The sequence below is a fragment of the Acanthaster planci genome, linkage group LG01 (assembly GCF_054643075.1).
Source record: "Acanthaster planci isolate LZ-2023a linkage group LG01, COTS_SCS, whole genome shotgun sequence".
Lineage (NCBI taxonomy): Eukaryota > Metazoa > Echinodermata > Asteroidea > Valvatida > Acanthasteridae > Acanthaster > Acanthaster planci.
In genome coordinates, this window is record NC_141777.1 from 7,274,672 (window position 1) to 7,298,697 (window position 24,026).

The following is a 24,026-nucleotide window of genomic DNA, read 5'->3' on the forward strand; positions in this document are numbered from 1 at the left end:
ACAAAGCTGATAATTAATAATACAATAAATCATTTGACATTACAAAGTGCTGTTACAATATTATTATGGTCCAATTGTGTATATGTACACAAACCCTCCTGCTAAAACTGGGCTGACTGAAAACTACACATTAACACTGCATTACATGTAAGTTGGAAAGCATGCACACTGCGCATTGGCACAGTGCCATTGTCCTTGTGCTTGCTTTAAACGAATACAATTTAAAAAATACAAAATATATATGTATACATGTATGTAAATGTTACATGCAATGCTCATCATTTCAGACAAGGTCTTATACCGTAAGATTTACTAATATAGAGATGTACTCAGTCGTTCATGTTTGCTTTATTAGTTAATGGACAACTTGTAACACCTGTCACCAACCAGGACACTATTATTCCAGGTCAGTCGATCTTTAAATTCACATTGTACATGTACATCTACAGTGTTACATGTACCGGTACATTTGTTTAGTTACTATGAATGTATGTACCAAACTTCCATGAAATGGAAAATCTGTTGAAAGTGCTTCCTGTCAAGTTTACGTTTTGGGCCAATAAAAATAAAGGAATATACCGGTACGACTTCCCTATGACTGATAAAATTACTTGACATGCACTCCAGGAACCTTTTTCCACAGAAAGTTCCTCAAAATTGAAGGTTGTTTTAATACAGGACGTGTACCGTACATGTACATGTACCGAGATGCAAACATACTGTATCAAGTCCTGTTCATGTACCAATACAGAGTTTACGTAAATGTACATGCACCAATACCTACACATTTACATTGTACATTGTACTTACATATACATGTACGATGACATTCAATAATCATGATCACTCTCACCCATGTGCATATTAAATAAGTGTATCCTAGGGTGTAAACTGGGCCACTACACTCTTTAGTCAAGTATCTTAAATTAAAGAGCGAGCTTGCGGTAAAACCATGTGGATAGATCTCTTTTGGAAGCGGTGTAGTTCTGAAAAGAACCGTTGAATGTGAACTCAACAACCAGAGCACACTGGTCGTAACGTCGAGTACACACTCACTGGTTCTTATCAGAACCATACCTCTTCCAAAAAGGATCTTATCAACATGGTGTTACCGCAAGCCCTCTCTTTAGTAGCTTTGGTCAAGGCATTTGTCATTCGTCACAGCACAGTGCACACCAGCCGCTCGTTGACCTAGAACATACCTGCATACATTGCAACATCAAGGTGAAAAGCGATCTCACGCGGCCTAAGAAATATGCAAATCAGCCGAACCAGGATGAATACCTTGGTGCAACCGTCCGCGGAAGCTTATGTTTTCTTTACTTTTCCACTAGCACATGACCTCGTATGCGAATATGCATAGACGCAGGCGTGCGATGAGTGCACAGTGACCAATCGCAGCTAAGCATACACATATGTATGCATAATGCATCAACGTGAACTGGCATGCATGATAACCATCATAATAATGGCAGACTTTCCGAGACGACTGCAGCACGACGAGTTGTCTTGTTGCTTGAATTTCGCTACAGATAAATTAACGCTGGGTGATTTCCGTGCCGAGCAGCGGCAAGCCTTGGAATACTTTCTGCAGGGACACGACGTTTTCGTGAATTTGCCAACAGGCTATGGGAAATCTGTTATTTTTCAGGCTGCACCTTTCTGCTCGGAGCTCCTCAGACCAGATTCAAAGCCCATAGCGCTAGTCATTTGAAAAAAAGATCAATCACAATCAGTAAAGCCAAGTTAAGCAAAGGCGAACTCAATCTCCGATTACTCTGATCAGCCGGCAAAATAAATAATGTTGACTTGCCATATACATGTACAGCCACGTGTGCGTTCAGTTAACCTTTCACCTTACGACTGACTTCAATTATGCAGTTACTATGTAGCAATGAACCAATCCAGAAGCATATTTAAAACATCAGCTCTTGTCATTAGCATAATAAGCACAGCCCAATACAGCTTCCGCAGGATGGTTGCACCAAGGCGTTCGATGTGGTTCAGCTTATTTGCATATTTCTTAGGCCGCATGAGGTCGCTCTTCATCTTTATTTTGCAATGTATGTAGGTATGTACGTACGCAGGTTTGTGCTAGGTCAGCGAGAGGCTGGTGCGCTTTGCCCTGCGACAAATGACGAACTCCTTGACCAAGGCTCTTTAGTCTATCCCCACCATGCACAGCTTCAAGTCTCCTCCAGTCAGTACATGTACATGTACCGTTATCTTCAAATGCTTATCTTGCTGGAGAAGGGACAGAGAGCATTCAGTGTACATGTACAGAACTGTACACATACATGTACCGCAGGTCTCTCCATTACAATGTCCATGACTCAAAGCAAATAACTCACAGTAAATGTCACATAAATGAGTAAAATTTCTATGAAACGGATCTCAGGACATATCCATGTACACATGGAGTACCCCCAATCCCCCATCCACATTATGCAGACATGTCACACTTACGTGTGTAACGTGTACAGTATTTCTGCACAGAGAATTTGTTCCAAGTCCAATCTCTACTATAGTAGCATGATTAGATGAAATGAAAACTTGATATTTTTCACTCTTGTGTAGATATCTAAGGTGCCGTTATGCCTGTATTTAGCGCATGTAAGTGTATTCAACATATATCACTTGAAAGAACTTACTCATGGTTATATGTACATGTACATGCTGACTTATTATCCTGAACAGTCCCCAGTCCTCCAACAGGTGAAAGATTGAAGATTCTTCAAGTATATAATAATGATGTTCCTTTAATTACTAATGGCAATGCTACATGTGTACTGCAGAATTATCGGGCAAATGTCCCCGAGCAAGACTAAAAACTATCTAGAATCTCTTACTAAGTCACACATGTATACACATATTACTCGTTATGTAAAATCTGCACTAAATGGCACAAATAGAGACGTGTTAAGACATAGAGAACACTGACAAACCGATATGCTACCGGTAAGTACATACTTTATAGATAGGGGCACAAAACATGTGCATGTATACAATGTCAAAACAAAATGCCGTAACTCTATGTGATCGGATACTGATAATTTTTATTCCAAGGCCAGTTGGTTATAACATATACCTTTTACAAGTTCATTTGTTTCCTGTTTTCAAACTATAAGTTTCGTTTTGGTTTTGTGAGTGTTTGCTTGGCTGTCTGCTATATGTCTGTTTGCTTTGTTTTGCCTTAGGACTGAATGTCTATGAGCAACAGTGGTAACTTTAGCTTTTTTTATTTTCAGACATATTTTGTAATCTCTGTTGTTTTTGGTTGTGTAAACAGGATCCAGTTTTGTGGCTGATAATGGTCAAGAAAGCATCTCCTGACATTTTTCTCAGTTTTGTCAGAATTTTTCTACTTACCCTCTGGTTGTTGTTGATCATCTTCATCTTCTGGGAAGCCCAAATCCAAGGGTTCTGCTGTTTCCTCAGTCTGGTGAACAACATAAATGAACAAATCATGTACATGTACATGTACCAGTGCTGTGTTACAGAGAATGCATTGAAGCAAAGAACAGTGACTGCTCAACAAGACAGAGCTTCTAGATTTGAAATGGCAATAATGGTAGCAAGATTGGTAAGTCCAAACTACCTGGAAGATAAAGGAGTAAGTCAATGCACCGGTACATGATGCAATGTCTACACATTCCATAAAATCTAGAATGAATGGTGAAGAAGACAGCCAAGAGAAGGATGACCATGGTGCCGTATCAATCAAGTTGATAAGATGATGCTGTTCTTGGATAAGAAATTACCGGTACCGCAGTACATGTATGTTGAGGACTTTGAGACGTACATGTACATGGACAGTATGTGAACTTAAGATGAAAATGATACGGGTGTGAGTCATACACATCAACATATCAGTACATGTGCATACAAGGTGATGAGTAAAGGCCAATTCGTGCATGTACATGTACTTTGCATGAAAGTAAGCACAAATGCAATTTTATGATGTCAAAATGAAATATTTGAATCTGCACGAGTGAAATTTATTTCAACTTGAGCAAAACATTGCTGCAACTATATTTTCATGGTATTAAATTCACTTTGCTTTCATATCCACCTACAGTATGAAGCATCCTGAAGACGTGTTGCTACAGCAAAGATCTGCTGTTCCTACGTACCGTACATTACTTGTCAGAAACGAGAACCATAATAATAAAGAACAGCATAAAACTGAAACACAGAGTATCAATCACTTACATCAGGTGTGCGGTCCTCGTCATATTTCTTTATGGAATTCATGTATTCTAGGTGTTTATATTTTTCTTCCAGTTCTGCCAAGTTCTGTTCACTGGTCTGTAGTTTCTGTTGCGTGGCTGCTAGTTCATCCCTCAACCAGGCATTCTCTTGAACTAACCGCCTTACCTGGGCTCGTAACTTCTGTTTCTCAGCCTCTACCATGTTAAGGTGGTGGCCAAGAGCCATCATCACCTGTCAATACAATCAAAGTAATTCCAACTCCGTCAGCAACCCTTGCATGTTTGTTTCTAGGGTTGGATTCCTGTCAAATATATGGTGCATTGTGGATGATTTCAAGTAATTCAGGAAGGTTCCTTGGCAAAAATTTCAAAGTACCGTACCTCCCCCAAGTACAAGTAAATGTAAACAAATGAAAGCTTTGAATATACAAGTTTTCAAATAGCAAAATAAAAACAATAATTGTACATGTTACCGGCGCCCTCAAGAGAAGAAACTTAAACTTAAAGACCACAAACCGTGCTTTCACTTTTTTAACCTCTGTGGATTTTTGGAGATGCAGTATTTTAATTTGCTTCTTACATGTACAATGTACGTATATTAATTTTCAAGTGACCCAATGTGACTTATTTTGAGAAAACCATGCCAACATTGAAAATATTGGTACACACACCCGGTACATGTGTATACTGCAGTACATGTAGTTTGTCAAGACATGCTTTAATTACATAATTATGTAAAGTTACATGTAGAGGTACAGTATGTATGTCTCATGTGTACCGGTACATTGTACATGTATGTCAAATTGAATAGTGATAACATGGAGTCAATATTTGCCGGTACTTTTAATTTTTGCAAGACATCTCTCTCTTTATTTTTTTTGGGGGGGAGGCACAGAAAGTGATACAAAATAGGGCCTTGTTAATGTGCACAATGCACATACAAGTACATGTACATACACATGTACAAGTAATGCAAAGTGGCATTCATAATTAAATCAAACTTCAGGCCTCTCAAAAAGGCCATGTCCCTAGAGAAGGCCCAATTAGCATTTCTTACCGGTATGTCCTACACTGTTCCATACAAAAATAATGAATACAGAGTCTATGGGTCAACTTTCCAAAAGCAGTGGAAAAAAAGGAAAAGAGACTAATGTGCCTAGCATCTAGAAGTACGTCTTTTGATGTCATGTGGACAGTGGGTCAAGGGTAACAACCAATGTCACGTACTGCATTCAAGATCAGAAAACCCGCCGAAAGTCAAATGTGCATAATAACATACATGTACATGTACACCTGTACATGTACATGCATATGTACATAATACGGTGTACAGTGGACATAAACAATAATATCATTAAAACGATGGTAACAATGTGAATAAGGCTCATGATGGTATCCAAGGGATACAAAAGCAAAATTATTAAGACTTCTGATACATGTATATTGGTACATGTACATGTATTCTGAAACTAAAAATTGTTTGTGTCTACTGTGATTTGTACATTTGATTTTCTTTTGTAAAATGTATGTGCATGACACATGTGCACAAACAGGGAAACACACAAAATCTAGATGTTTACCTACATGTATACTTCCACGGATGGATGTACATGTACATATGTACACACAGGTGCGTTCATGCACAGAGCATATATGGGTGCATGTACATGCAGGCGCGCACATACACAGAGCATGTATGGGTACATGTACATACAGTACATGTACAGTACATTTTTGAGAAGGAAGTTAGAGTAAATTTTTTTTTCTATAGCAAACACAATACTGCAGTGTGATTTCTATTATTGATTTCTTGTTATAAATAAAAATCTCCACACACTTGTCAGTTGTACAATGGTTGGACTGACACATGTACATGTACATATACATGTACATGAGCACACGTGTGCAACACAACTACCAGTACTGGTATGGTACATGTACATGTACATGCAGACCCTTCAACACCATTTCTACCAAGATGTGGCACATGATACATGCATCTGTTTCTGCCATTCCTGCTTACTGCTCCAACTTTGTTTTATATGGCTTTAACCTGACTTTTCACTGTAGTACATGTACGTGTACATGATGTACATGTACATGTACAAGTCTGAGCTGCTTCATAATCATAATTTTCATTCAGCAAACCTACAGGGCTACAGTGTTCAGCTCCATCACATGACGTACCGATACATAACCAACATGTACATGTACTTGTACCACATGTATTTATACTTGTGCATGAAGCAGTAGGAAACACCTGTTACATATTACCATACATGTACTGTATGTACATGTATGTACAGTACTGTACATGTCCATGACCACAATTACATGCACATGTACATGTATAGCAGCCTGAAGGCAGTCTTTTTTGATGTACCGACCAGTACATGTACATGTACACATACAGGACAATGTGACATTTAGCGTACAACGTACGTGCATATTTACTAATTTAAAAAGTAATGCCCAAATATACTGGTAATTTGATGTGTTAAATGCCTGCTTCAACTTCGACTGGATGAATTTATATGGTACTTGTACAAGTGTACTGTGTGTGCTTATGTATTTACTGAAATTTATGCAATACATAATCCTACTGTCCAAAAGCTAATAATAAATGTACTGGTCAGTACGGTACATACATGTACATACACGTACATGTAGGCCTACTGGAGCATGTACATGTATTTTCCAAGTGGAAACAATTCTATTTAACAAAGGACGGAGTTCATGCTTTGAATTGGGATAATCTTGTGTTTCACCATGGTTTACCACACAAGCATTCATGTGCCAGTTCAGGTAATGTACATTGTACAATGCAGGTACATGTACATGCACCATCTTACATGTGAATAAATCATGACTCATTTCACTGTCACACAAAACCCTGCAAAAAGCCACATGGCCTTGTGCACTGCAGACATTATGCCTGCACTGCCCTGAGTGGCTGACATAAGCGTACATGTACAGTATAACTAGAAGTCCAGGCACATGCAGGCCTATGCCATGTATGCTGCTGGTACCAATGCAGATGTGAATGTGCACTACATATACAATAAATGTACATATACAAACATTCAATGGTACCCCCTACAGACAGAAGTGTTTACATTGAATTTTTGTTCCAATTTGAGACTTTTACATGTACATGTATGGTATGTTTAACCTACATGTACAGGTGTACATGTATTTTGATAAGTTGGGTAAACAAGGAGCCACATTAGCCTTAGGCACCTTACTGACAGTGAGTATATAATATAGGTGCATACATGAAAACAATTTTAGCTTTTGTGATTAAAATAAATACACGTTTCAAGACTGTGGTGTCACCTGACATACATGTACATGTACGTGTATATACCGGTACATGTGTACTGTACATGTACATGTATGCTGAGTAAAGTAGAAACATACATGTATGCATGTCATTCAGGGGCCACTTGTTTGGGTGGTGCTGCATCAACCATTAACTGGCCACATAATGGCTTTTGACCAACAGAAGTACCAGTACACATTGGTATGGGTTAACTGCAGCATTTATGGTTGTTATTTTAAAACGGAATAGACTGAAAAATGATCAGAAAGGCATGTTAGCAGGTACAGTACCGTACCGGTGCTGAAAGCCAATTTTTCACAAATACCGGTACATTTACTAGTATGTACCGGTACATGTAATAATTTATTTTGATGTTTTGAAGAATTTCCTTTAAAATTTGTAAACAGACCTTGAACAGTCACCAGGCAACACTTCTGTACAGGTGTACAGTACGTACATGTACTGTACATGTAGAGAGGTCCATTTGAAAACGGACTACAACCTCATACAGGTACATATAGTATCCGTCTTCTTCAACACTTACATTTTCATTAAAATTTTGAGAAATGCCTGTGAACAGAAGATGATTCCATTCCAAGTTTATTCCGAATTATGAAACTGTATGGAACATTGTACCAGTAAGCTGTGCATGTGTACATGTACTGGTACATGTATGTGTACATGCATGGACATTTTCTTCGGGCATGTCAAAATGGTCAAAACACCTATTAATAATTGTATGCGGAAGAAAATGTATGGCAAAATCGTTTTAAGTTGGCAGGCCTGAATTAGTCCACCCACCTTTGCCTCCCCAAGTCCCAGCTCAAGGCTCTCCAATGACTTCTCAATGATGCCAGTTTTCTCTTCCACAAGGTTGGAATCTCCATGGTCCTTCTTCACTACCTTCAAGGACTGGTACAGGCTGTTGAGGATGTCATTGTGCTCATTTTTGAGTTGTTCCAGCCCTTTGATTACCTCCTTGGTGCCACTACTAATGGCCTCTTGGTTAAGAACCTGGGTCCCGCCCGATGAGGATGAAGACATGGTGGGACACGATACAGGGGAAGAATTTCAGTCAGTGTATCTGCAAAGATAAACAAAAAGGAATCAAGATTTTAGAGGACTGTATATATGCATACAGTATGTACCTGCCTATGTATGCACATAAAAGCTACAATGTACATGTACATGTGCTGTTCCAGGGCATTTAGGCATTGCTGACACGGACTTGTATAATAAAATCTGGACTCGCAATGCCCTTCAGCTTATAGAGTCATTGAATCCACTCGCGGCCATTTTACCGAGCCGAATACAAGACTTTCCTGGCAATGCCCGCCTTTGTGCTTCCTGACGTCAACAGAAGGGAGCCAACCCACGCTTTTGTATTCGGCTCGGTAAAATGGCCGCTGGTTGGCTTCTTTTTCACACAAAGGTGTTGCAAGTCCAGGTTTTTTATATACCTCCGTGATTGCCGATACTGAATATGCATGTACTGCTAGTGTATGGCATTTGCTCTTTGCACACTGCCGCCGTAAGCATGCAAAGCCTCGAAGTGGCAGCTTGTACATGTACAATCGCGACAGTATCATGTCAACGCAGCTTTTTAACACACTATCCAATCACATGGTATAACTGACTGACTGAGTAACACAGCACACACAAAATTACAGAGCAATATACCCCGCAGGAATCACTGAATTGGCAATATTTGTTGTGCAAAGCTGCCAGATCCAGGCTGTGCATGCCTACGGATGGTGGCAGCCAGCATAGAGTGAATACTGGTACATTTTGAGATTTTAACCCTAACTCCCGAGTGACTTACTAGGAACCATACCCATTCACACACATTCCAACACCATATGGTAAACTGTGCACAAAAACTGTTGGACTCTGTTTATTTTGGTAATGCCAGAACCCATGTTAGAGCACAAGCAGTTTAGGGGTACAGTACCCAGTGCCACAAATTCACACACTTTACTGGTGTTGAATTCTGTGTGGTTAGGGTTAATGCACTGCACTATATGCATGTACATGTACATCATGTACATGTACGTTCAGTACAATGTACATGTACATGTACAAGCACTTAACATGTACATGTACATTTATGTACTTATAACTACAATGTTCATTTCTACCCAGACTTACATGTACATGTACAGTGGATGGAGCATGCAGGTGTGTGTAATGTACTGTGCGGGATGACTTTTTTTTCAAGCAACAGTAATTAAATTTACTTTATCTTCCCTGACCCGCATAGTCTAGGCCTTCTCATTTTGTCCTGTCTTTTCTTCTGAATAGGAGGGGTGTATACGTCAGAGATCATTTTCAGTTTCTCACACCCATGCGCTCCTCACATACATCAAGCTCCGTCTCGTTTTGATCGCATCCTGGCTGTTTTATCTAGTTGCCTGTTTGCACTGTATGTGTACCTTTATTTTACCTTATATTGTTTTGTTTTTGCTTGTTTGTTTTCTGCTACTGCTTACAATGTATCTCTTTTGGATGTTTGTTGTTTTGTTGTTGAGGTTAAATAAATAATAATCATAATAATAATTTACACTATAGAACCCCTATCTGACATATAAGGCACTCATCACGGCAATTGGCTCTGATTCCCACCATTATCACAGTTAGTAGTCTGAATGTCAATGATTGTGTGTGAACAAAGAGGGCTCAAAACTACAGTTGGGCAAGGAGATGTGCCTTTTAGCATGGACCTGAATGTGTCTCAATTAAGAATCAGCAGCTGTGATGGTGTATGGGAGATTATTCAGAATCTTTGGTGCAACCGATCTCGAGAGTGGTGATGAAACATACCGGTACTTGTTCGATATAAAAAACAAATCAAGACAAATAAAGTTGTGCATGACTAATTTTAAAATACATGTATACATTATGTACATGAACGAGTACAGTAAGTTCATGTACACATGTACATGTGTTACTGTCATGTCTTTAACAGCACATCTACAGTACATGTACACCTGTACGTACAGGCAGGTGTGTCCGGTATGTATGTACATGTACAGATCTGAAGTGTACATGTATGTATATATGTAATGTACATGTACATGCATGCATGCTCTCAGTTTTTTTATCTACGGTAGGATTGTCTTGAATACAACGTAGGCTGCTAAGGACCATTACACATACTTGTAATAACCCTTAATGCAGCCATGATGCAATATACCTTATTACCTTAAAGTAGTCCCACTACATACATACGGTTAGTACCTACATGCGTACATGTACCGGTATTACTGTACGATACATCCAATGTATGTGCATGGTACATGTACAAGTTTCTATGCACACTTGAAATGTCGTAATACATGTACATGTGCCTGCTTGCAGGAAAGGGTATTTCATTACATGTAACAGTTTACATAGGTACATGTGCACTGTGCAATTTCAACGGTACCTGTCCATACATTCAGGCCTCCTGTTATATGTACATATTGGGTATTTTGAGAACAGCAGATTTGCCAATCATAGTTTCATAGAAACGATGACTAACAGAAAAAAATGACACAGTTTGTATTTGTAAAAGTCAGAGCAAAGGCAGCATGATTTTTGACTCTTCATTTTTCACTACTTAATACCGACAACCACTCAACCTACCTGTTTTAATAGTGTGACACGCACACACACACATATAAAATCCTATTTTCTTGCACCATACATGTAGATCAAGCCATCTGCCTCATCTTATTACCACTCCCTTGTATCTAAGCATAGCATCATCCTCCTCATCATCATCACTAGCGTTTGTCTACGACGATGCATGCATAAGATCGCAATACTTGTGTACATGTACACGTACACGTATGTGTCTGCCTACTGATTTTACCCCTCTGGGCTGGGTAGGGAAAAAAATGCTCTTTCCGTCACCTGACGTCATCCGTTTTCTGATTCGTCAGAGGTTGTGCCTTGTGGCCTTTTTGCTTAAAATATTACTCAGGTGTCTGCCTTTAAGTACATGTATGAGGATTGCAAGGGTGTGTTAACACTTGTAGACGATGTACTGTACACATTTTTTTTAATCAAAAGGGACCCCTAATGGGCCAAAGAATTCTCTTCCAAGTTGTTTGTTTTTTCTTATTACGTTTTCAAAAGGTAACCTGTCAGAACGAAGATACGTATATGTACGCAAATGATATGGTATCCTTCAAACATGGAAAGTATGAATTAACACACGTACAGTAAACCAGTACATGCAGTATTTTAAAATGTAAAATAATGTACTCATTATCAGGTACCAGTAGGTCATATCTCTGTCAGCTTAGCATAATCCATTAGTATGATGAACATGCACCGTTATAAAAATTTACATGTACATATATGTACATGTACAGTAACCGAGGCAATATCAGCACAAATCATTGTCCTTGATGCTGTGTACCGTATATGGACATGTAGATGTATCTACATGTACGTTACATGTACGTCAGTATACAATTTGATACAATGCCTGAGTACATGTACATGTATACTGTACATGGACATGTACATGAAAATATCCATTGACTGTACCAGTGCACATGTGTACCTGTACATGTACCTACTTGTACATGTATGTCATAACATTGGCATGTTCAGATTCTAATTCATCAGTATAAACAAGATTTACAAGTTTAGGAAAATGTGTGAATTTCAATACAATTTATCCAACCAAATTCAAACTAAAATGAGTTAGTTTAGTAATAAGTTAAATTTGAGGTTAAATCAGGAAGACATAGTTGGACCATGGGGTAAGTTGAAACCTTTTTTTCCACAGTTCTAATTAATTTTGTTGAAGCTGTACTGTCCTGCTTTTCAAAATATAGATTGATTTTCTTCTCTGTGTGAATTTTGAAGGAATATGTTGTCCTTTAGCAAATGAAGTTGCTAGATCGTACACGTATGTAACTGTACAGTAAAGTCAAGAGTCTTCCGCTTTGCGGAAAATCAGCAAAAATCGTGGATTTGGGGGTGGAAAACGGAAAATGCAATTCTCGGAAAAAAAAAATATTTTTGATGTTTCTACACAATCAATCAAATAAATATGAACCCAAATTAGGAACGACAACTCATTTTTTACTGTTTAACTCATTTTGAAAGTAACATTTGTGGCGTTTCCCCTCCTATTTTTCCTTTGCGATATCGCAGAATTCGGTATTGATTTACTCCGGCTTCGCACCGCGGAGATCACGGGGGTCCCCGTTCTGTACATAGTGCCCAGACATCTCACGGCTTTATGAATAGATCAATAGGAACAGGGACCAGTCCAAGATCACAGTGGCAAAGTGCGTGTAGGCCCTACATGTATCATTATGCCAAAGATACCTGTAGATGTACGGTAAATGTAGGCCTACAGTACAGATGTACAGTCACACACAGTTTTTGTACACAAAATTTAGAAAGCCGAAGATAGCAGAATTTGACTTCAGAAAGCAGAAAATTCTTGACTTTACTGTACAGTAGGCCTTTAAATGGATCAGATTAAGCAGTTTAAACAGTCGTCTTTAGTACTGTGCTGAAGTGCAAAACAGCTCAAGAAGTTCTGCACGAAACCTCTGTCACTAATCATACATCTAGTGACGCGGCCTGCTACAGCACATGTACATGTATCATGCATCATGAGTTTCAACTTGTACCTGTAAGCAGTCTTGTACCTGTAGCAACTCGTGCAAGTGGTTGCATTGCATACATAAGCATACTGTACATGTACACGCACTCGCAATGTGGTGCTGAGATTACAAACGCATGGGTACATGTACATGTTGTACATTAGCTCTTGGTTGTCTTCGCTTCTACCGTACATGTACGTTCCGTAATTTCAATTACATGTAGTAGTACCACACAGAGCAGGATGCTACTGAAGTCAAACCTCCTTGGAAAGTTCGCAACAAATGCACTCTTACTTTAACTCTTAGAAAATTATCTATTTAATTTGAAAATATTTCTCGAGGAGCCACACCCCAACACAATGTACACTATTAAAATGGTTGTCCCTTAGCAGAAGCCATCCACCATAATATGTACGTACAGCACCAGTTACTTAAAAAGCGTATGCAGTTCTCAACTTGTCTTCAACCTTAAGCTTCAGAGGGTCAAGGCCACTTTGGCCTTGAATGCTCCCAAAAACCAAAGGGCACCAAGGCCAACTGAAAGGGCACTGAGACCATTTTGAAACTTTTACTTGTTGGTGACTATGACAGACTTTCCTTCAAACTCAACACGTTATTTAACTTTCAACCTGCAAGTTTCATTGTTTCTGTTCACATGCTGAGCAGTCTGCTTGAATTGTAAAAATAAAAATAGATAATACTGTACTAAGTTTTAATTTACCATTTGGTGTTGTGTCTTATTACCTTTCATGATGCCATAAAGGCAACACTGTAATATGAAAATCAATGTAATTACTCACACACAATGCAATTCAAGCAAGTCGGTCGTCGAGTCACAAACATTTATCCAATATAGAACCCAGCTGGACCCCGCGTAAATACATACCAGTACAGTGAAATAGCGAGGAAAAAATACACTGGGTCATACTCGAGTACTCCCATCCACAATTCGCAAAAAAATAGTGACTCGGTCTCAATAACGCAATGTACAGAATCCAAAGGTGCAGAATGTGTAATTCTGTGGTGTGACTTGTAACCAGTCTATGCATAAAAGTAGTCTGGTGTGACTTTTTAGAATCACATAACCCAACTACATGTGTGTGTACGTTGATATGGTTGCTATACCATGTTGTCTACAGGGCGATGCAAAACAAAGTCCGTGAAAAAAATAGTGCTCAGTGCGGCTGGCTGACCGTTGACAGAAATGCTGGCACTAAAGGGTAACTCGAAAGTGGAATACACTTTTAAAATACATGGGCGCCTACATGTAGTGATCATTGAAGAGGGGCACGTAGGCCAAGTGGCTGAAAGGTACATGTACATGCTATTTTCAGAGGGCATCACGATAATTCACTGGGGCATCGCGGCAGTGGCCGCTGGTGGCCACTGTAAAGATTGAAGCATGTACATGTAACTTGTTTCTCAAAATGTTCTCAACTTCTCAAAATGTTTTTCATCTTCTGAGTGAAAAATTTTTCATAAAAACTAAGACGCATGTAGTACAAATAAAATTTGTCCTATGTAATTAATAAGTTATAATAATTACCGGTACATGTTCATGAACACATGTACAGTACACGTACAGTGTCGGCCAGAGTATTTTTAGCTGTAGTACTAAGCTACATGAACTGGTACAATATACGTACATGTAGGGTTAAAAACATACATCCGATCAAGGTATAAATGTTTTTGTGTTCACCATATTGCTGTAGACCTACAGTACTACAAATATTTACTGTAGATCCACCACTTATCTGTTGTAACAAAAGATCCAAGAGCTTAACTGTTTCTCGTAGCACAGCCAAGAAAAGGTCAAAACACTTAAAGAATTTCAGTGTTTCTTGTAATGTGCCAAAAATGTAGTACGGCAAAAGTGCTTAACAACCTGGTGCACCAAATGCACTAGATTCCTTAGGACTACCAACAACAATCCATGAACCAAATTTACATGTACATGTAAACCCACATGTCAAGTACTGTAATGTAGCTCTCAATTTATTGTGCTGACAAGATTTCTGTTGTTTTAACCATTTTGACCTTGACCCTTGACCTTTTGACCCCAAATGCAATATAGAATGTACCAAAGTAAATACTCAACGAGGTTTTTTCCAGTTTCCCCCACTCAACATGCCTAAACCACTTATCCACCAGCACGACAGTGGCCAACATGACCAGGCATCCCATTTCAGGCGATAATTTGTAATTAGGTCTAGCCCAGGTGGACTCCCTGACCGTACTACGTTACAGAGGGAGTCCAGGATAAAAAGGGTGCAAAACAAGGCAAAAAATTTAATAACTAATATTCTCCACACTTCTACCTTTTCCAAAGAGCCAATTTCACGTTGGTAACTCCTATACGTCCTTATCTCCACAGCTGGTGGGATAAGAAATTTGACATATCACCACCAAAGACAAAAACGGTAAAATACATGTATAGTCGGATGTAACATTAATTTTTACCATTGTCGTGGATTGTTTTCACCCGTTCTCCAATGCAGCTCGTACAGTGTGCACGCAACACTTTGGGTGCATTCTCGCAGTTACTCCCATTAACACAAGTAGAATGCATGCGCATTGTGGGTACAGGAGTATACTCTCGCTAACCTTCGGGTCGTACTCCAGCCGTTTGAGTGCTAAGGAGTATACTTGTTAATGCGAGTAGCACGCTCGAAAACACCCTATATGTTCTGAGTGGAACCAGCGAAAATCAAGTCTAACTGAATCCACTCATTTCGTAAACACTCACATAAAGCACGTAGCGCGCAACATGGTTCTCAGCCATGAGCATCATTGATCTCCCTGCCGAGTACACACATGCCTAGTTACCTGCATGCAAGCTGATTCTCCTATGGCCAGTACAGGAAAGCTAAAATTCACGATTTGTACAAATCCTGGCCATTTTTCAGCATGTATTGTATTAACAGGTGGACTTAAAATATACAGACAAAAGGTGTTCACAACATTCGATATACATGTAGTTAAGGGACTCCTGGCAGTTTCGTGTCAAGGGTATTAAATCCAGCAAGGATTTGGCATATTTCTGTTGCTAGCAATTTACACATATCTGTTGATTTGTCCCATTTTAAAAGTTACACCGAATACTTTTTTTTAAGATTTGAAGAACTTTTCCAAAATGCGCTGGCACAGATAAATATATTTTAAAATAAATTAGACTGATATGAGAGTCAATAATGGCAATAAACAATCATGATCTCTTGGGCCTGAATTTAAAAATGAAAAATCACCTACTTTTAGATTGAGTATGTTGATATATTGCACATTGTTGGGATCCATTGCCCGATAATCAGACAGAACTCCAGCATGACCATAAACGTCAACCTCCCAAGCCAAAGAATTTTAAGCCCACTGACAAAACTGTTCGGTGACATTTCTTCACTGGTGAAAAACATTGACAAGAACATCGGAAGGAACTCATGATTACAGAGGACTCCAAACAACTACACAGTACACGTGAACTTGAGTTTCCAGCTGTTTGATGTAGGCCTACATGTACATGAGGCTGAGGGTTTTAAGAGAGCATCTCTTCACCCCCACAATCCTATGATTATGAATGAAGAGATTTTTAAAAACTTTGACAGTCTAGCTATCTGACTAGCTCTAAAATCCAACTCGTCACAGCCAGCTACCAATTCAGTCTGCTTATTGTATGTTTAGTTTACAAATAATAAAAATGGAAAGGCCAATCAACAGCATTATTTGTGCGTAATCGCTACTTACCGCAAGTGCGCATGCCAGTACTGCCTCTGCGTACTGTGTTCCCGATCAAATTAGCATTGCTCTCACCTGTTCATCATCATCATCATGCCCGCAATGTAATCCTCTTTTTTATTCCTCAATTTTCAAGATAAGTTACTCTTTCATTCTAATAAAATGGGATCTCTACAATATTGGGTATTTATACATCTTTAACCAATAAAACTCTACGTACAAATTAAACATGTTCAACACTTCATAGAGAACAAGTATGGCTCCCTGTATTCATTTTGTTACAAGTTGATAGATACAGTGCTGTAGTTCATTAACTGTAAGTAAGGAAACCTGCCTGCCGGTGTTGATACGTTCAAACCAAACATACAGTATGTCCGAACTGTAGTCCCAGCATACATGTACTTTACTTACTTTATTTCGGACTTGGTTGATGGGGGAAAAAGCATGGGAAAAGACTGAATTTTAGCTCAGATTTTATATCTAGATTACAAAAGCCTCGAATTAAGTAGTGCATGGCTTTATTTGTACCACTAGGCCGTGCTTGAAAAAATGGGCCGTGATCTCACCAAACTGGCCGAGCAAAAGACGAATGCACAGCTCGCTAGCTAAAACGCTGAACCAATAGTGGGTTAATTGGTTAGTTTGAAGCCCCTGATCCGACAAAAACGGAACTGCAATTTTTTTATAGGCTTGACAGCAGGCGGGTGAAAGCTGGGTACCAGTCACGGCCTCCGTGTAGCAGGCATGCAACAGGCCTCCACTGGAAATGTGCATACGTAGTGCGTGCACGCAGCTCGAATTCAACGTGCGTGCACTTTATAACTAGAGAACGGAAGAATTACGTCTACAAAAGTAACGTTGTCTCTCACTTATTTTCCTCATTTTTGCAGTCCATGGTTCGTTCTGAAATTCCTAAACCACCCACGAAGAAATTGTAAACATGGAAAATTAGTTTCTTCGACAAGGTAAACCAAGAACAAATTATAACCAACTTTGACGTCGTTTTGTACATAAGTCTTAGACCCTGGATGTCAGTTGTAATGAAATGAAGACAACATCCAACCTGGGCTAGGCCTGCCTAGGCCAGGCTGGACAACGTCTTCTTTGTATTGTGACTAACGTCCAGGGTATAAAAGTCCTTCTATTACGCAAAATTTCTTTCAACAGTTTCTTCTCGCATTTTACCTGATAAAGACAGCTCAAATGTCATTCACAAAGTGCCTGTATCCCGAATTTCATAAATGCTGTGATGAAGGGACTAGATACGCCCGCGGACAACATATTTTGCAGAAAATTCTGGGAAACTCCACGCTTTCCGTCGCGATTCATGAACGATCTACATTCGTGCGGTAGTACGCATTTGCCCATGCGCGAAATGACCTCCAAGCTCCGCCCACACTCTGTCAGTTACGCATGTTGTCTAGAGCTAGGTCTAGGTATTCCCTACATCAGAAATACATGGAGACGTGCAGACAATAGACCTAGCCGTATCTTTGGAAGCCCCTTCGACATGGTGGCCATATCTGCAACTTCTTGACACCCACGGCTCTTCCGCGCATGCGTAAGGGGCACTACATGTAGGTTACTATGCATTTCGCGCATGTGCGAGTATGCATGCTAAACATAGACAAACATGTTTCCATACATACATGTGCTAGATTGTTAACAAATCGCGACAGAAAGCGTGGAATTTCAAAAAATTTCCTGCAAAATACGTTGACCACGGGCGTACTTAGTAATTTCAACACAGCATTTATGGATTTTGGGATACAAGGCACTTATAAATGACATTTTGAGCTGTCTTTGCTAGGTAAAAATATAAGAAAAAAATGAAAAAATTCTGCACAGGCCTAGGACTGACTAGGAGGACTGCAATGCAGACGTCATCCAACCTGGGCTAGGCTAGACCTATGCAGTGAAAAAACCTTTTCAACGTACGCAATGCATTGTGGGTTTGGATGACATACATGCAATGCATTTTATGCACAACGCTATGGGAGAAGCTTACCTGCAAAACCTTTTATTACATACTCCAATTTAAGTCATCCCCTTCTGACAAGTGTTGCATTATTGATTTGGGATGAACATATATACAAACTTTGAAGGTTAAAGCTTGGTAGAGAAGGAAAATTCGGAGAATTCCTTCCAACAACATCACTTTTTTGACACAGACCATGCTGACTAATGTCGTGAATAACTCGTATTGTCCAATCAAAATTACGGCTTGCAGCTCATGCATCCCACTTTGACCAGTCATGTTCATTTTCAGCCTGTAGAGTGACTGGTGCCCTTAAAAAAAGGCAATTAAGGTTGATTTGTTCTTACAAATATTTGAAAATGTATTTGAAAATGTTTCTTGTATAATCTGATAATACGCATGCATCTGTGAATTGATGAGCAGATACACAAGAAATATTTAGTAGAAAACTGTTAACTTGATTTTTGACATAAAATGCATCACTTATTTTAATATTAGTCATCCACACCCATAATGCGTTACAAACGTCGAAAAGGTTTATTGGTGCATGAACATGGGCAGGGAATTAAAGTAAAATCTCTCCTGAAATTTTTCTTTGGAGACTCACCCTGAAGGTCTGTGTTGGTTTCCGACTCTTCGGTATGAAACCAGTTCTGACGCACACCGACGACCACAGCCCATCGACCGCCAGCCTCGGTCGTCTTGGCTGCTTCACAAACGTTGTGCGTGATCGGATTAGGTGACCGGCTAAGATTCCCAATCTTTGACGAAAACAACACCTTGAAAAAAATGAAAGGAAACTTCTGCGTTCTAAACTTATGTCAACTCTGCAAGACCACCATGGAAATCCAAATAGACGGAAAATAGGAGTGTCACCAAATTCCAGATGGATGGAATCTGTCGCATGTATTGATTTTCTGACGTGATTAAAGATGGCGAATTTAAACGGTACCATAAATTTCGAGTTTAGAGAGGTATTCGATTCAAGCACAGATGGGTATCGACCACACACACCACGTTAAGTTCCTTTAAATAAAGGTTAATTCAGAAGAGAGGACATGTACATGTATATTCGACTTTTACACTGAAGGGAGGATTAATTAAATTTTAAAAAATGCTCCCAATGACTGTGAAGTTGAGATGACGGTGAAGCTGAAAACCCCATGTCTTATCAGTTGTGCCAGAAGATTTTTTCTAAACGTTACATCATTCATAAAACGAATCTAGGGCGTATTATGTAAATGCTGTTATTGAAGGAAATGTAGGCTTTTCTCAAAGCCAACAAACCCCAAACATAAGCCCCCTTATTTTACATGTACACTGAAAATTAGACAATATTAGTTAAAGTCAACTAAATCATGATTACTACAAGAAAAATCCAAAATTTTATCAGATTAACACCGGGGACTTATTTCCATCAGCGAAATTAAGTGCCACCCGGGCTCCTTGAAATATCCTTTCTTTTTTATTTTTTCCCCTTTTTTCAAGTATGCTAGGTCGTAATTCCACCAAACGGTCCACAGTTCAAGTGTAAACGGCACCTACAATATCGGACATTTGACATGAGGAGCCCGAAAGAACTTCATTATTTTCTACTTTTCTTCGCATCTCTCTTTTTTAGTAAAACAAAATCAGCTTTGTTTCGTTATTTGGAATCGAATCTTATGAAGTATCGAGTAATGGTTAATTTGATTAAACTGACCAAAAGAGGGCGCACATTTATTCATCAGCAGACGTTATGGGCTATTGTTATGTAGAACCACAGAGCTACAACCCATGGTAGAACTATCACAGTTATTGTAATAGAACATATTTACAGTTATTGTAGTAAATATGCATGGTACTTTGGGTCACGGTAACAGTGTGGGCGACCACACTGTCCAACCAGAGCACGACAGGCTTCCGTAAGCAGGCCCTACGTACACATGTACATGTACATGTACGTACTATGAGCCTCGAAAATAATCTTCAGAAAATGATTTTTTTTCCTGAGGACGTACATTGTATGCATGGTAAATGCGTGAAATGTAAAGGAAGAAATTAACGTTCTGTTCAAACATGCGATTAATAGTAAGACTTTTTTGTATGCTTGGGAAATTGTTATTCTTCAATGCTCAATTCACAGAATGGTTATCACGTAGGCAAGTATAAATTTTTGAAGCATAAGTTTGAGGCTCAGCGTGTAAGCCTTGCGCCTCTTTCACCCTCTACCAGCACTCAGTCAAGGTCATTAAAAAATTATTTTAAAATGGCGTGAGTAGCCGGTACAATGCTTATCTAGTAATGGTGGCTAGTTTTTGGTCTGTAAAATGGACGCATGAAGCAACAACGTCTATGTTGCAAATAGCTGTGAAAAAAGGGTACCCCTATACGATGACAGAAAGCTTTATCACCATGGCGTTCGGCCAAACTAAAGTAAGAAATCAACTTTTTGACATTCATAATCTTATTTGTGATATCAACAAACCTTGCCCCTCCGATCGACGACAATCATGTATAAAATGGGACTGGATCCAACCGTTTTAGCGCTGTGTGCGTCATAAAGAGTTGTCAAGTTGAGAGAAGCAAATTGGGATTGCATATCATGTTCAAAGATGGAGGATCAGACACTTCTTACTCCAACGCAGTGTAGAGCTCTTTTGCCGTCTTAAAATCACCAGTTTCCTTATTCTCTTGCAGCTCAGACACAAATTCAGTGTTTTATTTTAGAACATCAGGTATTCAGTTACTCTGAACAATATATTCATTTGTTTTTATTCACTATTTCACATTGAAAATTTTAAATTTATATTTCAGCCAGTTACTACTTTTGATAAACAATTGGCCTACATTGCAAAATCACACGAACACCTTTTTATTAGAGATATTTTCAGTTGAATTTCAGAACAATAATTATTCATAATCCGTTACAATGGCCATCCATTCCGAGTACCTTTAAACTAAATTTCTAAACTTTTAATAATCGATCACCGATAAATGAGAATGCTTACAAAACTTTATTTCAATTCTAACCATTTTACTTTAAAACTAGCCTTTGTATGCGGCACCAATGCAAACACAGCAAAGCCGTCGCAAAGCGATTTGCTAAAGACGTCGGTCATATCGGTAAACCAAATCAGTTGATAATAAATGAGTAATTTGAAAGTAATATAAAGATTACCTGTTCAAGAATGTCCACATTTACTTTACCCAGAGCCATGCATCTTACTGCTTGCTTGAATATAGAGTATATTATGTCATGTATACTGTTAAATGTGAACATATCATTAAAGGCAATTTTAGTACCTCGATATTCCAGAAACGAGTAGAAAAAAAGGAATGATCTCATGACTTTTACGTAATGCAAGTGACTTTTCTCTTCCTTGTGCCTTTACCACTCGTAACCTAAACGGGATAAACATTTTGGAATTAGAAACCAGAAACTCTGGCTACGCGCCCGATACAGGAGAGTCTCAGTATGATGTAATTGCTTCATGGCAATATCTGCAACTCTTTAATAGCAGCCATCTTTTCTTTTTGGCCAAAGTCTGGGCACCTCACAAGGAAACAAGTCAGAGGGCGAAATAAAAAGATATTTTGCAAGTCCTGAATGGCTAAAATTCATAATTAACCGCTGTTGTAAGAAGTCCACAAAACAGCCACTGCTTTTCACTGCTGCCAGGCTGGTGTTCCAGCGGCACGGCATTAACCAGACTTGAAGAGCAGTACAGCTACTTGATCTAGGTAGAAGTAGATGAAGTGTTTGGTCTCATGTGTGACATAGCTACCGAAGTTCCTTCCCACAATGCAGTGCCAGGTCGGGTTGAACTTCTTGTCGAACTCCTTCTTCACGAAGGCAGCGATATCCTTCTCGATGTTGAACTTCTCCATTGCTTGCTTGGCACACTCAACGGCATCCTGTTGCATTTCTTCAGACATATCCGCGTTCTTGACTACAGCTTTCTTGTCGGAAGCCATCTTGTTTGGTTGAAAACGACAGCTGGTCTGAAAAGCACGGGTTGAAAGCAGGAAGCAATTGATCAACAGTTCAAAGATTCGGAGTGAGAGGAACGGGCGTTTTCGGTTCGAGTCGCTGGGTGTACGCTGGGGGAATAAAGGTACGAACTCAGTGGCAGTGGTACCGAGGAAAAAAGTAGTGATTCGATGCTTTCCATTCTTCTAAAAATAGCTACATGACTCTAATTTCCTGGAGAGCTTTGGTTCAGACGAAAAATTGTGAGCATAATCGATGAGTCCCCGTTACTATACCATCATTTGTATACATGTACTAGTTGGGATTTAACACTCTCATCTCATTCCAAATTCAGTAACGCAACAGAAATCCCCGTGAAAGCAAGCACTCCTTCCACGGTACTACGAACAGCTTCGTGTGTAATAAATTAACCAAGATTACTGTCGAAATGATTGGCGGAGATTTCCGGATGGCGAGGACATTTTTTCAGTGTCCCTTTGTATGCATGCTTTTCCTAAAAAATGTAAGCCCTATTGCAAATTAAAATATTACAGCCTACAGGCCGAACGGTACAGATGTCTGCGACTGATATCCCCTACAACAGAAACAAGTCATATAACCCGCTGATCGGCCCTTCATGGATTCCACGATACCTGACTGAAATAACTGGCTACATGAGTTTCACGCAGTTTTCTTACCTGATACTCAGCTATGTTGAACTGTTCACACTACCGATTCGTTACCGATGACAACTCTTCTTGCTAGTGTACAGTTACCTGCAATCCTTTGACAAATATAACGTGCACTTTTGGAAATTAGAGAGGGGACGGATCGGAGCTTTCGGTGGTCATGCACCTGTGGGCTCACACCGTAGCAAAAAAGTGATTGGACATTAAATATAAGCAACACTTCTAATTGGACAATAGTTGGGAGAGTCGCTGTAAATTGTTGCGAATTCGACGCGAGTTAGTTCGTGCCTCCAGCTCTTGGAATGCACACAGGAGTGGTGCAGCACAATAACTGGGTAAGTCATGTATGGAGGGAACAAACACTTGTTATTCAGAGAATACTCGGCACACGGAAATTGACAAAATGTGAAGGTCGCGTTTAGAAACGCACATGATATTTAGGTCACTCGACCTGATAGGCTGACGTATTTATTTGGGGATCGCTGATTGGTGAATTGACTACAAGCTCTACGGTACCTTGCTCCCACTTTCCA

General features: G+C 39.4%; 1 protein-coding gene and 1 pseudogene across 20 annotated transcripts in view; both read right to left on the reverse strand.

The window, feature by feature from the left end:
• Positions 1 to 19,785, reverse strand: part of LOC110988507 (kinesin light chain-like) — a 52,201-nt gene extending 32,416 nt beyond the window's left edge. For 17 of the 18 annotated variants that reach the window (XR_015424270.1, XR_015424250.1, XM_087132614.1 and 14 more), the window contains exons 1-4: positions 19,460 to 19,785; positions 8,335 to 8,617; positions 4,213 to 4,443; positions 3,370 to 3,439 (exon numbers count right to left, since the gene is read on the reverse strand). Coding sequence is in view for 16 of the 18 variants with exons in the window: in XM_087132614.1 (XP_086988740.1) it covers positions 3,370 to 3,439; positions 4,213 to 4,443; positions 8,335 to 8,577 (544 nt within the window). In the remaining 2 variants the exon portion in view is untranslated. Of the gene's footprint in view, positions 1 to 3,369; positions 3,440 to 4,212; positions 4,444 to 8,334; positions 8,618 to 11,157; positions 11,393 to 19,459 lie in introns of those variants that run through there. The other variant, XM_022252094.2, reaches the window with a different exon arrangement.
• A 1,787-nt stretch (positions 19,786 to 21,572) lies between these two features.
• On the reverse strand, positions 21,573 to 23,870 carry LOC110988548 (dynein light chain 2, cytoplasmic pseudogene; annotated as a pseudogene). 2 transcript variants are annotated; one of them, XR_015426225.1, is made up of 2 exons: positions 23,503 to 23,870; positions 21,573 to 22,935 (listed from the first exon to the last, which is right to left on the reverse strand). The product of XR_015426225.1 is annotated as a dynein light chain 2, cytoplasmic pseudogene, transcript variant X2 (transcript). The 2 variants fall into 2 exon arrangements; XR_015426224.1 differs by having other exon boundaries at positions 21,573 to 22,836; positions 23,503 to 23,863.
• Between the last annotated feature and the right edge of the window lie 156 nt (positions 23,871 to 24,026).